The sequence below is a fragment of the Lepidochelys kempii genome, chromosome 1 (assembly GCF_965140285.1).
Source record: "Lepidochelys kempii isolate rLepKem1 chromosome 1, rLepKem1.hap1, whole genome shotgun sequence".
Classification (NCBI taxonomy): Eukaryota; Metazoa; Chordata; order Testudines; family Cheloniidae; genus Lepidochelys; species Lepidochelys kempii.
The window spans coordinates 256930450-256943484 of NC_136380.1; the positions used below are offsets into that span (position 1 = coordinate 256930450).

The 13035-nt window shown below is 46.4% G+C and overlaps 1 protein-coding gene across 3 annotated transcripts; it reads left to right on the plus strand.

Moving 5' to 3' along the window:
* Positions 1 to 1890: 1890 nt before the first annotated feature.
* HMOX1 (heme oxygenase 1) lies at positions 1891 to 9264 on the plus strand. Of its 3 annotated transcripts, XM_073324834.1 has the most exons (5): positions 1893 to 2082; positions 2415 to 2535; positions 5053 to 5544; positions 6216 to 6324; positions 8560 to 9264. In XM_073324834.1, the coding sequence occupies exons 1-5, from the start codon at positions 2051 to 2053 to the stop codon at positions 8694 to 8696; spliced, it is 891 nt and encodes a 296-aa protein (XP_073180935.1). In that variant the 5' UTR covers positions 1893 to 2050; the 3' UTR covers positions 8697 to 9264. The 3 variants fall into 3 exon arrangements, with proteins under 3 accessions (XP_073180944.1, XP_073180935.1, XP_073180953.1); XM_073324843.2 differs by lacking the exon at positions 2415 to 2535 and having other exon boundaries at positions 1891 to 2082; XM_073324852.2 differs by lacking the exons at positions 1893 to 2082; positions 2415 to 2535 and adding an exon at positions 2552 to 4361.
* Positions 9265 to 13035: the final 3771 nt, after the last annotated feature.

Genomic DNA, 13035 nt, shown 5'->3' on the forward strand with positions numbered 1-13035 from the left:
TCCCTGTTGTACATCATCTCTTTAGATATCCACAAGCATGTAACATAAGCATGTAACTTCTGGGGTGGAGGTGCTCCTGGAAGGAAGGGGCTCTTTCATCACAAACAAACCTCCCCCTCCGCCAGAGCTAGAGGTCTGATTTCTTGCATCCTCTATCTCTTATCAGGACTCTTTGAAGACACCTGAAAGTTCCACATGACCCTGAGGACAATGTGAGAGAGAAATGGTCATTTTAAGGACACCACCTTTCCATCCTCCACGAGGTGGATCTCTGAAGAAGGATCCTGTATATGCAGACCTGCATAGTAGCGGTCGCCCTTCAGGACCCCTATGTCACAAGCATATTTTAGGCCTCATGATGTCAAGTCTTGATATGAGGATGCAACATGATTTCACAACTCAGATGTGAGACAGTTATTTTATCCTGCAGGATAAATGCAGAAGAATAGCAGCACCCCAAGTGTAATGACATGTACGGTGTGAGGGAGGAAGGGAACTAGAGACTATGCAGAAATGTTCTTGAGTGTTCCCATTGCTTTAAGAGAAAAAGGGAAGGCAGGGAGCCCAGATGAGTCAGCTGCAGAAGTGCTGTGTAATCTTTCCTGAACACTCAGCCTCCTAACTGCAAATGTCTGACTGAGGCGAAAACAACAAATCCTGCCAGCTGGCTTCTATATCCTAGTACTGGCACGGTCCCCAGTCAGTGTTATAAGGTGTGGCCAAAGGTCTGGGGTGAGAGGCTCACACCACAGTGCCCTCACCAGGACCTGGGTCCCTTTTTTAACTGTACCCTGCCCTGTTTTCTGGTTGAAGGAGAATGTTCTGTTTGCCAAAAAGAAAGCCAATCGATGCATTTTCCACATCCAGCTCCACACTAGCAGGCTGAGCTTCTAACCCACCTAAAGCCTGACGAGAACTCCATTTTGGCCCCATGAGTTCCTAATTATTCACCAGTTACAACCGCAAAGGGGCAGGTGCCAGCAACTACTGCCAGGAAACCAGTCTCTAGACAATCCGGTTCTCTTTTGCCCCTAGACCCAGGTTTGTATTTCAAGGTCTCTGCAGACCTCCACCAGAATTTCCCCTAACCCAGGTATAGTTCACCATCCTTCAGGTCCAGGGATGTGCACAATAAACGGTGGGGCACAGAGCTCCTCCGGCCCCGTGGCCGCGCTGGGGAGAGCAAGCGAGCAACAGAACATGCCCCTCCAAAGGCAGTCACATTTTTATTCTTGCGCATGCCCTTGTTTGGGTCTTTAGCATGTACCTTCTCTGTGCCATGTACCAAGCAGTTACTGTGTGGGAACTTAGTACCCTTGAAGCTGCCAACCATCATTTCCATTCACTCCTCCTCAAAGTCTGAGCTCCATGTTATCTGAAAGGGAGGACATGTACAGATAGACTCTGAGGGCTTGTCTACACGGGGAGTTATTCTGAATAGCTAGTCTTGATTTATTGCAGAATATGAGCATCCACACAGGGAATTAGAGTGCCTTATTCTGAATTAGTTAATCCACTTACAAAAATGGATTAAACTAATTCGGAAAAAGTCACCCTTATTCTGGAATCAGTCTCCACACAGGGAGTTGATCAGGACTAGAGATTGCACTTTAAATTCACACCCTGCTTTAATCTGAATTAATTTCCCAGTGTGAACCCCTTAAGCATTAGTGAATCGTCCCAAGCATTCACACTGGAGCGTCTTAGTTCTCGGTGCTACCAGCTGGGCAGAAAAAGGGTTAATAAGCCTGGGCAAACTGCCCAGCATTCTGTAAGGAGACATCTTTCAACATCCTGTTTTTGAGCTTCATTGTCAAGAGAGGTCAGGAGACTCCTCCCTTCCCTGGAGGAAAGTGTGTATGTTGCAACAATTACACCAGGGTCAGCTGTTTGGTTGCTCACGTGATCTGAGCCAAGTATAAAGCAGGATGCAGAAGGGCTGCTTAATTCCAAAGCTTCCCAGAGCCCTGAGAGAAGAGAGGACAAAGGGGGACAGGAGAGAAGAAGACAACAGAAGAGTGAAAAAGCGAAGGAAGAAAAGAAAAGAGAAATGGAAGGTTCCAAGACACACAGCTCTGAAAGGTGACAGTGGGGCTAGAATCCAAGGGAAATTATCATAGAAAGGAATGGCATTTCTCCCCACCTCACTCTTTGGGTTGGGATTCGGATTGCTGCTCTCCACCTCTACTCTACTGGGAATGGGAGGATCCTTTTCCCTTTCTCCTCCTTTCTACTTACAATCTCTTCCCCCTCTCCTGGCAGAATTTGGGATGCTGATGGTCCTTCTCTTTCCACTCCCACCCTGGGATGCTTTTTCTCCCCACCCCACTTGTTGGGAAAGAGCTAGCTTTTGTTTTGGAGGGGGTGGTGAGATGTTTCTGACACTGATGGGCTTTTTCCTAACGTTTTCCCAGCATGCCTGGAGACTTATCAGAAGCCCTGAAGGAAGCCACCAAAGAGGTGCATGAGCAGGCAGAGAGCACAGAGTTCATGAAGAATTTCCAGAGGGGGCAGGTGTCACTCCAGGAGTTTAAGGTAACCCTGCAGCGCTGCTGGAGTGGATGGGGAAAACTGGGCTCTAGGGAACCTCTCGTGTCTAATTCAGAACAGCCAAGCCAGGGCTCCTGAACGGGAAAATCTTTGGGTCATGACAACGTGGCATCATTGTGTCACTCATCACGCCAGCATCTGGCCCCAAGTAACTTCAGGGCTCTCTCAATGTCTTGCAAACTCCTGTTGCAGAATGTGACACAGAGCTGTGTATTTCTGGGTGGGTACCGAAGCTACGCTTAGTGGGGGTGTGCCTTGCTTTGCTGAGGCTACAAGAAAGGGCTGAAGAAATTGATTTGTGAGGAAAGATTAAAGCAATTAAATGCCCATGTGTTTGATTATAGTCAAATGATGATTGATGGAGATATAATTGTGTACAAGCATATGAAGGGTTTAAAGCCACCAAGGAGGGTGACAAATTATTTAGAATGATCGAAGTGGGTATACATGGAAGTAACAGCAGGAAAGAGACAAGGAAAATTCAGTCTTGATATTGGAAGTCATTTCCTAAAAGTGAGGTCTGCCAGGCTGTAGAATAGTCTCTGGTCCTGAAGGTTCCTAGTTGTTTCCTCTGTAATATTAGAATTATAACTTGGTTTTGCACTGGACCTGAGGACACGACCATACAGTTAATGGATTTGAGCAAACAGTGTCATTCACAAATATGCAAGAGCTAATCATTGCTCCAGTTGAGTGAATGAATGAATAAATGCTAATTACCTTATGGAGCCCTTTTTGCTCAGCTTGAGCAGGACCAGTTATACATAACTCTGCAATTTCTATGATCATACAATATCTAGGCGTAAGTTAACCCTGGAGAGATAATGGGGTTCCCAACAGCTGAATCACATAATAAACAAAGCCATAAGGAAAAACAGGAAAGCCAAGTGAGCTAGAAATTCCGGAGAGCCTTGAGGATGTGACACATGGATTGTCATGCCACAGGTGTTGATTTGATCTAGCATGACTCAATCATCCACCAATTTCTGAAAGTAACTACAGTGCCAAACTCCTGCAAATGGGGATGTGGCATTACCTAGGCAATGAACTTCAAAGGGGGGTAACAGTAACACTTTCCACCCCCGCCCCCCACAAGTCATTCCTCAGAGACCAAGGGATTCAGGTCAGTTTCTGAGAGGATAGTGATCTGTTGTCAGGGAGAGTCAGAAGTAACTATGGGCTCCAAAAGGTAATGCCGACTGGCTGCGATTTTCAAAATCAACTGGGGGATTTAGCCACACAACTTCCACTAAAGCCTCTAGTTAGCTTTGAAAATATCAACTATTCTAGTTAAGTTTTCTTAACTTGCCATGCAATTTTCCTCTATTTTGTAACCAAGCTTCCTTTGGCTGTTACCAGACATTTCCAAGGATTTGGCTAATGGGGTCAGTGTTTAAAATCCTTTTTATTTCTGTTGCTAACTTCCCTGTAATATACAGATCTCTTCTGAAACATGACTATGTAGAAATAGCTGCTGACTGTAGTGGGAAATGTAGGAGTGATTACTTTTTGCTGCTGTCAGCCCTGTAGAAACAACACAGATCAGGGAGAGTGAACTGGTTTCTTTTCTGGTTTTTGTATCCACAGCAGAATTTTTAACCAAGCCTGAGCCATCTGTATCACATTGCCTTCAGATTCTGCCCTTAGTTACCCCTGAGCACCCTGACTGAAAAGACAATGGGACTGTACATGTGTTAACGAAAGCAACATTTGAGCAGCAGGATCTTCTGGTGATGATGTACAAGAAGGAAAGAGCCCAGTTTAACTGTCAAGCCCCAGTTTGAAGGGCTGGCAGTTAGAAAAAGCATCTTGTAAGAGGAGAAAATGTGAATTGGCAATAGAGACACAACAAATACACAACCTCCCAATGATCTTTTCACAAAGTCCCTTTTCAGAGATGGAATGTGCTTCCTGTCCTCTTTTATGCCAGGAGTGACCTTGGCTGCCACGGTGGGTGGGTGTTTTTTGAGGATTACTAGCTGAATGTCTCTGAAAAGATGTTCCTATCTGGTCTCCTTGAGGCAACCAAAGTGAAAGGAAAGTAGCCACCCTATTTACTGACCTTAATGAAGGGATAGGGGCTGCGGTTCCAACATCTGTGGTGTCTGAGCAGAGGTCTGCCCTTTAGATGAACAGATCATAAAGTAAAAAGGTTGTGTAACAGTCTGTCAGGGCCTAGGAAAGGGATAAGTTCCCCAATCTCTTGAGACAGTCAGAACTGAACAGTGCACTGGAGAATGTACCTTTTGGAAATCATCCCTGTATGGGGAGCGGTGTATGGGGGAATAGACTAGATGTGACCTAATAGGATTCTTCACACTCTAATTTCTATGATCCCAAGGTCTGTCTTGGTGAAGGTGAAGTTGGGGATATGGTACGACCCAATAACCAGTGACACATACACAGTGTATATATGCAGATATGTTGTATTAACGTGAAGTGCACATGAAGCTGGAAGGCGAGAGACCCTGTCGCTGACTTATTCCTTCCCTTTTACTGCAGATGGTTATGGCTTCTCTGTACTACATCTACTCTGCTCTGGAGGAGGAGATTGAGCGTAACAAGGATCACCCAGCCTATATCCCCGTTTACTTCCCAGCTGAACTGCACCGTAAGACTGCCCTTCAGGAAGACTTGGAGTATTTCTACGGCCCACTATGGAGGGAAGAGATCTCATGTCCCGAGTCCACTCAGAAATATGTGAATAGGCTCCACTATGTGGGCCAGCATGAACCAGAGCTCCTGGTGGCCCATGCCTACACTCGGTACTTGGGAGACCTATCTGGTGGGCAGGTGTTAAAAAAGATTGCCCAGAAAGCTCTCCACCTACCCAGTACTGGAGAAGGACTGGAATTCTTCACCTTTGAAGGGGTGTCCAATGCCACAAAGTTCAAGCAGCTGTACCGCTCCCGGATGAACTCCATCGAGATGGACCCAGCCACCAAGAAGAGAATCTTGGAGGAAGCCAAGAGGGCATTCTTGCTGAATATACAGGTGAGGAACTAGCCCACATTCCCCACTGCCTCTCCCACCTAAGGTACAGCTGCTATCTCCACATAGGCGAGGTGGCATTTGTACTGATGAACTGAAGGGAAGCTGCGGGCTGGCAGGAGTAGTGAGAGCTGTACTGAACTTGTCCTGTGTGAAAGTTGCTTTTATGAGCCTCCTAAGAGACTGGATACTAGAAAACTTTTTTTCCTTTGGGCAATGGATCCTCTCCAGGATTTGAATGCAGGCTCTTCCTTTGCTGCTCTTGTTCGAACATGAGTGTTTATTTGGGGGCAGGAATCAGAGTCCACATATCCCTTTATCCTAGTATTTCCACATATCCCCTCCCTCCCCTACAACTCTTCTATGAGAACACACACTCTGCTTCCCCTCTGATCTGGAGGATGAGCATTGGAGCACAGCTTCCTATTGAATTGCCCTGGGAAAGCATTTCACACACTTCATACTATTAAACAAGCAAGGAGTATAGAGGAGTTCAAGAGAGACCCTTAGGTAGACTCCTTTCTGGAGAAGGAAGGACACACAGGATCAGTGGCTGGGCCAGATGTCTTTCTCTAGTTCCCAAAATCTCTTATGCAGTAAGAAGGGGCTCAGGGAGGAGAGAAGACAGCATTTCAGGTAATGCGGTAACTGTGTGTGTGTTTCTTGTTCTCAAGGTGTTTGAGGAACTGCAGAAATTCGTGTCCCAGTGCCATGAGAACAGTCACCCTGCACAACAGAAGCCGGAGCTTCGCACAAGAGGCACAAGTGAAGCACATGAGCAAGGTAAGAACCTTCCTAAAGTCAATTTTTAGTTTCCTTTGGGGTTTTTTCTTCCCTTTACCTTTTCTTGCTGAGTGGTAAGAAAGAGGAGTTGGCGCCAGCTGTCCTTGTGTCTCTATTTCCACTCCACTAGTGTTGGCTAGTGTAGCAGACGATTGTGTGAGGAAACTGCTGCTGAGAGCCTCAAAGGAGGCCGGAAGCATGTGGAGTCTTGTGAGCTCTGCAGAAATAAAAATTCGCCACTTTTCTACAGTGCTTTTCCCCAGTAGGTCTCAAAGTGCTATCATCGTCCCCCTTTCACACATGGCAAAACTGACTGTTTGGAAGGGTTACAATGAATGGGCCTGATTCTTCTGGTCCTCTCACTGGTTTTACACCAGTGTAACTCTATTGGCTTCACTGGAGTTACGCCGGCCCAACTGAGACTGCTTGCATGAGCAAAAGCTGCAGGACTGGGCGCAGGGTAGCATGGTAAGGGTTGATGCGACAGCCCTGACTGAGGAGGCACTCCCATTATAAGCCCCTTGACATGAAGACCTACCCAGACTCCTGTCTTTTGGACTGAAACTTTTTGTGCTTGTTGTTAGTGCATATTTATGGAAAGCAAGAGAAAATTCTCTTTTTCTCCTGAGTGTTGGGAAAGTGCTGCTGTGTGGTCCCTGCAGCATTTCCTTACTATGAAATATAGCAAAGTCAGAACTACTGGTATCACCCCGGGGCTTGAGATCTTGCAGCTGCAGTATCCGAGGGCGACTACTTTCCCACTCCTCCATATTCTAGTCTAACTTTAGAGCTGAAATGGCTCCATCTACTGACAAGATGCTGTCATTGCAAGAATGACATGCTGAGGTTCAAAGCGATCTCCAGCCATTACAAACCAGGCTGTTATTGTGGGGTCAGAGTAACTATTCCGTAGCAAAGATTGCTTCCAGACTTCTACTGGAGAAAGTGACTTATCTGAGAGGATGTGGTTAAAATAAGAAAGTTCTTGTAACCTAAGAATTTTGAAACTAGCAAACAACGCTTTCATATGGTATTCAGTTGGGTCGCCTTAATTTCAGCATAAGGAACATTACTCTCAATTTCACCCTTGTATGTAGGTCTCTCTACACATTCAAGGATGGGATAATTTTCACAGAAATGGCATGAAACATTTTTAATGCATCTTTTGTCATTCTGGAATTTTATCCCCCTCTTCACGATTGAGCGTGGCACTCTCAAAAGCACTCAGCGTTGGCCTTTTGAAAATCCCACCCTAAAGGTTTTTTTATGTCAAGTGCTTACCTGCATTCTGCAACTGCCAGGAGTTGGAGGGGCCTATAGGGGAGTATTGAACCAGGGTGAGGAGCTCAGGGATACAAAGAGGCAGCCAGGAAAAGAGGGAGGCTCCCATTACTCTCATGCAGGCTCTTTTGACCACTGGCAGAGCTGCTAAGATCTGACAGAGAGGAGCCCTGCTTCAGCAAACCTTCTATAGTCCAATGTATATTCTGCCCTCATGCAGACCCCAGAAGGAAGAGAATGGACTGGGGCAGGGTACAGAGGGAGCAAGGGTTGGGTTGTGAGTCCGAGCCAAGACTGGGCCATGAAGTCAGGCTGGAGCCAGGGAATGAAGAGTGGCTGGGGAACACAAGGCTGGAGACTGTCTGAAAGGCTCAGGCACTGGGCTTTCCAGGAAGCAAAGCCAAGGAGGAGATGAAATAATCTTAGGTGCTCCAGAAAAATCTTTTCACTGAGAAAGCTTTAACCAACACTCAGGCTTTCTCTACACAGCGCACTGAGCTGCTCCTAGGAAGCAGAAGGAGCCTGGCATTGTACTAAATTTGAGATTTACAAAAAGCAAAAGGAACCAAAACACATTAAGTTACAGCAGTGAGAGGCTACCCTGCACATCTGGCATGGAGGAAACCAATTGAGTGCACTTGCAGGGCAGTGAGGGTTATTAGACTGTACTACATGCCTGGGAGGGATGTGAAGATTTACACCACAAACCCTGCCCTTCTGAACTGGTTGAAGGTACTTGACTACTGACCTTGAGTCTCACTAGCCCACCCACTTGTGGTGTACATCTGGTGTACCCCTCCACCATTATCCTGTGCAGTTGCTCACTTTGGCCGCAGTTTAGCGTGCTAGGGGATAACATCAGTGCATCTTTGGAGATTGATATAAAACTAACATAGAAACAAACCCTTCCTAGCCTGATTCCTGCTCTTAAAAATTTGATTTCTGTTGATTTAGGACCAGCTCCTGTGAAAGAAGGTGAAAAGACATCGATGAAGCACACAGACATGCTGCCTAGCACTCCACTGGCACGGTGGATTCTTGTCCTCAGCTTCCTAGTGACAACGGTTGCTGTGGGCTTGTTTGCCATGTGAACAGAAGGGCCCTGCCCTCCTGCCGCTCCCTCCCCAAACTAACACACCTAATGCCGTCCATCCAGCCCTCAACCCGGACACTCTGATCTTGGCTGTGCCACTAACGCTTTTCCAGTGGATTCAGAGCACTCTGAAGCCTTCGTGTGAATTCTCTCTGATCTGCGCTGAGAGCATTTCTGAACCCGCAGACTGAACTCAACCAAAAAGCTGAGGCAGAATCAGAAAGGTCCTGAAAGGCCCTGCTGGGACCTGGCACTGCTTCAAACAGTTCCTGCAAAGAGCCCCAGATGTAAAGCACAGGCCTGGTAGCTTCCCTGCTGCTTGGGAAAAAGCCTTACTGGTGCTTTGTTCACTCCGTGTTTTGTACAGCTGGCTGATGCAGCAGCGATTGCTTCTGTGGAGTGATGAGGCTCCACTTGGATTGTAGACTGTTTTTATATGACACTATTAGCCCATTATAGCATATTTTCCCAATCATGACTTCAGATCAGTTGTTGAAAATACAGTGTTGTCCTTGTGTCCTGTCTGTATAATTTATAGACTAACAATAAACCTCAAAGTAAGAAGACTCTGCTGTGTGTTTCCTGGGGTTAGTGCCTTTTCTGGTCTGGGGGAGGAAGGAGGTACCTTTCACTTGTTGTTAATGCTTTGGGAGGGGCTGGCTGCATGGCTGCACGCTCAGAAAACTGACATGATGAGGCACAGAATGGGGAGTTAGCAGATCGGGGCTCTGTTCCCAGCTCTGACACCAATTCATTGTGTGACCTTAGGAAAGTCTCTTAACCTGTCTGTGCCATGGAGATAACTACACTTACCCATCTGCATGAAGCACTTTGAGATCTATGGATGAAAAGCTCTCTGGAAGAGCGAGGTCTGTTAATTATAAAATGTCTCTGACATTAAAGGAAATAGTTGGTGAGCCAAAGCCCCTCCACGTTTCCTGGGCCTGAGCCTCAGCTGGTGTCAATTGGCGCAGCTCAACTGACTTCATTAGAGCTGTGCTGACTTTCACCATTCATGAGGGCCTGGCCCATCATGAATCCATTCACAGTTCCTGGCTGAGAACTTCACCTTGGATTAGAAAAATCAGTATATTTTAAAACCAAGAAGTTAAATTCCTGATGATAACACCAGACTGGCTTTTAATTATACAGAGCAGAGCTAAAAGAGACTGCAAGCATCTAATTGCACAACACAGCATAGCTAACAACCAAGGCAACACCAGCTATTAGTCACCAGATCTGACACATGCAGTGAGGTGATAAAGACAGCACCATAACCAGTATCGCTACAGCAACAATTATGCAAAGGATTCTCTTTTCCCCTTCCCCTTTCACTGACTGAAACCTGGCTAGCAGCTATTACAGTTGCAGGCTATATCACTTCACATTGTGATCTTATTATAAACAAGCACTTGCAGAAGATGCTGTCTTTCAGGTGGGACATAAAACAGAGGTGTTGACAACCTTTGGTCATCCCTTTTCCACTGCAGGTCCCCTCCTTCTTCCTACCTGACAGTCCTACTGTCTATCTGCTGTTGCCAGCTCTGGTTCCCTCTCTGATCATGTGGTAGTGTACCCCTAGGTGACCTGTCTGCTAATTGCCAGATCCTGGTCAAATAGCAGTTAGAAGGCAGGTCTTGTGGGGAATAAAAATTGTGGAGGGCCTCCTGAGAAAGAGGGACCAGCTTCAAACTAAAGTTTCAATCTACCCCACCTCTCAAAACCCTACTGGATACATTTACCAAGCCTGGGAAAACACCAATTATTTGAAATTGGCTCATTTTTAAGGTTTGAAAAGTAGGAATGTTAATCTTTTGATAGCTGACCAAATTCCAATATTTATTCATTCACACTTGTTTCATGTTCCACTGATCAGGTTTCTGTAAGTATAAAATAATTATAATTGCACCATTAATTCAAAAATGTTAAACAGAACATGCACACAAATGTGCACAAATCTCAAACAACATACTCTACCCCAACATCTTTCCCATTTCCAACTCATCCTTCTGTCCAAGGACAAGCATGGGGAAACAGGTAAGTCTTTGATTTTGCCCATAAAGTCACCAAATCTGAGTTCAGATAGACACGGAGAAGGCCGTGCTATAAGCCCCTTCTATTAGTGTCAGGGGAGGGCTTGTGTCTCAAAAGATCACAGCCACTGTGGTATTGCACCAAGAGAGGTAATCCTTCCGGTAAGCTTGAACCCAAATCATTTAAGGTGTTGATTTTGACCTTTTAAAGGCCTAAACTTTATCCATGAAGATCAGATGAGCAATTTACATTCTGCCCCTCTAAAATCCCTCTGCAATTCCATTTACTCCACACATTCAGTCCTGTGCTATTAAAAAATTGCCTCCTTCCACCCAAGCAATGTCTTCACTTCAGTGATGGGCAAATTCATTTGGAAACCATTTTGCAGTGAATTTTTAACGAAAAATGTCTATCTCGATGTCAATCATAATTTAGTTGTGTACATGACTCATTGTCACTTACACAAGTGATGGGATAAAAGACTTTTAAAAGATTGTTGTCCTAAGCCAGAGCTGAATCAAATAGTTTTAATTATGTAACTTAACACCTTACATTGAATAAGTGCTATACAAACTGTGACTAATTAATCCTCACAATAACCTTGCTAAGTAGGTCTGTATTACCCCTTTTATAGACCTAAGGCGGCAAGGTTGCCAACCCTCCAGGGTTGCCCTGGAGTCTCCAGGCATTAAAGAATAATCTTTAATTAAAGATTATGTCATGTGATGAAACCTCCAGGAATATGTCCAACAAAAACTGGCAACCCTAATAAGGCCTGATCCAAAATCCAGTGAAGTAAATGGAAAGATTGCCACTGATTTAATGGGGTTTGGATTAGGTCCATAGTGGGGATACGTGACTTGATTAAGGTTCCATAATGAGTCAATATCAGAGCCACTTTTAGGGTTGCTAACTTTCTAATCGCACAAAACCAAACACCCTTGCCCTGCCCTGCCCCTGCTCACTCCATTCCTCCTCCCTCCGTTGCTCACTCTGCCCCATCCTCAGTTGTTCATTTTCACTGGGCTGGAGCAGGAGGTTGGAGTATGGGCTCCAGCGGGGGGTGCGGGCTCCAGGGTGGAGCCAAAATGAGGGGTTCAGGGTGTGGGAGGGGGCTTTCCGCTGGGGCAGGGGCGAGGGAGGGGGTGAGGGCTCTGGCTGGAGGTGCATGCTCTGGGATGGTGCCAGAGATGAGGCATTTGGGGTCCAGGAGGGGGCTTGGGGCTGAGACAAAGGAGTTTGGAGTGCAGGAGAGGGTTCGCAGTGGGGGGCTCCAGGCAGCACTTACCTCAGGTGGCTCCTGGGAAGCGGCTGGCATGTCTCTCCAGCTCCTAGGCAGAGGCATGGCCAGGCAGCTCTGAGCACTGCCCCTGCCCACAGGCGCTGCTCCCACAGCTCCCATTGGCTGTGGTTCCCAGCCAATGGGAGCTGTGGAGCTTGTGCTCGGGGCAGGGGCAGTGTGTGGAGTGCCGCCACTAGGCCTAGGAGCCGAAGGGACATGCCAGCCACTTCCCAGGACCTGCATGGAGCTGGGTAGGGAACCTTCAGCCTCACGCCAACCAGACTTTTACCTGCCCTGTCAGCAGTGCTGACCAAAGCGCCAGGGTCCCTTTTCCGCTGGGTATTCCGATAAAAAAATGAACATCTGGCAGCCCTAGCCACTTTGAAGTCAGGAGTTCCTGGTTTCCAGTCTAATATTTAATCCATTAGACCAGTGGTCTCCAAACTTTTTTGATCGCGTACCCCCAGGAAAAAAAAAATTGATGCAGGCGTGCCGCCGAAGAAAAAAGAAGGGAGGAGCTGCTATGTAGAAGAGCTGCCGCAGGCACTCGCCTCCTGCCGCCGCAGAACCAAAAGTAGAAGAGCTGCCGGTGGCGTGCCGGCGGCGCTCCTCCTGCCGCACACCCCCAGGGATGGTCTTGCGCAGCCCACTTTGGAGACCACTGCATTAGACCGTGCTACTTTATGCAACTCTTAACTTGTCTAATATAATCAAGTTGGCGAAAGTCGTGAGAGATATTAGAGAAAATAAACTATGAGTATAACTTGGGTGTTGACCTGTAGGGCACACTATGAGGTCGATCTATATAGCCAAAGTTCTGGGGGGAGAGAGTCACGATAATGAGGACTGATGTTTGGGGAGAAGAGGCTATTGGTTGGATTTGATTTATTGCAGCTGGAATTTTTTTTGTCTTGGCAGTAAGATGTGGAGGTGGTCTGTTTTATATGACTGTATTCTAATTTTTGGCAAAGAGCTAGAGCTCTGGATAGGCACTTTTAAAATATATTCTAATTTGAAATAC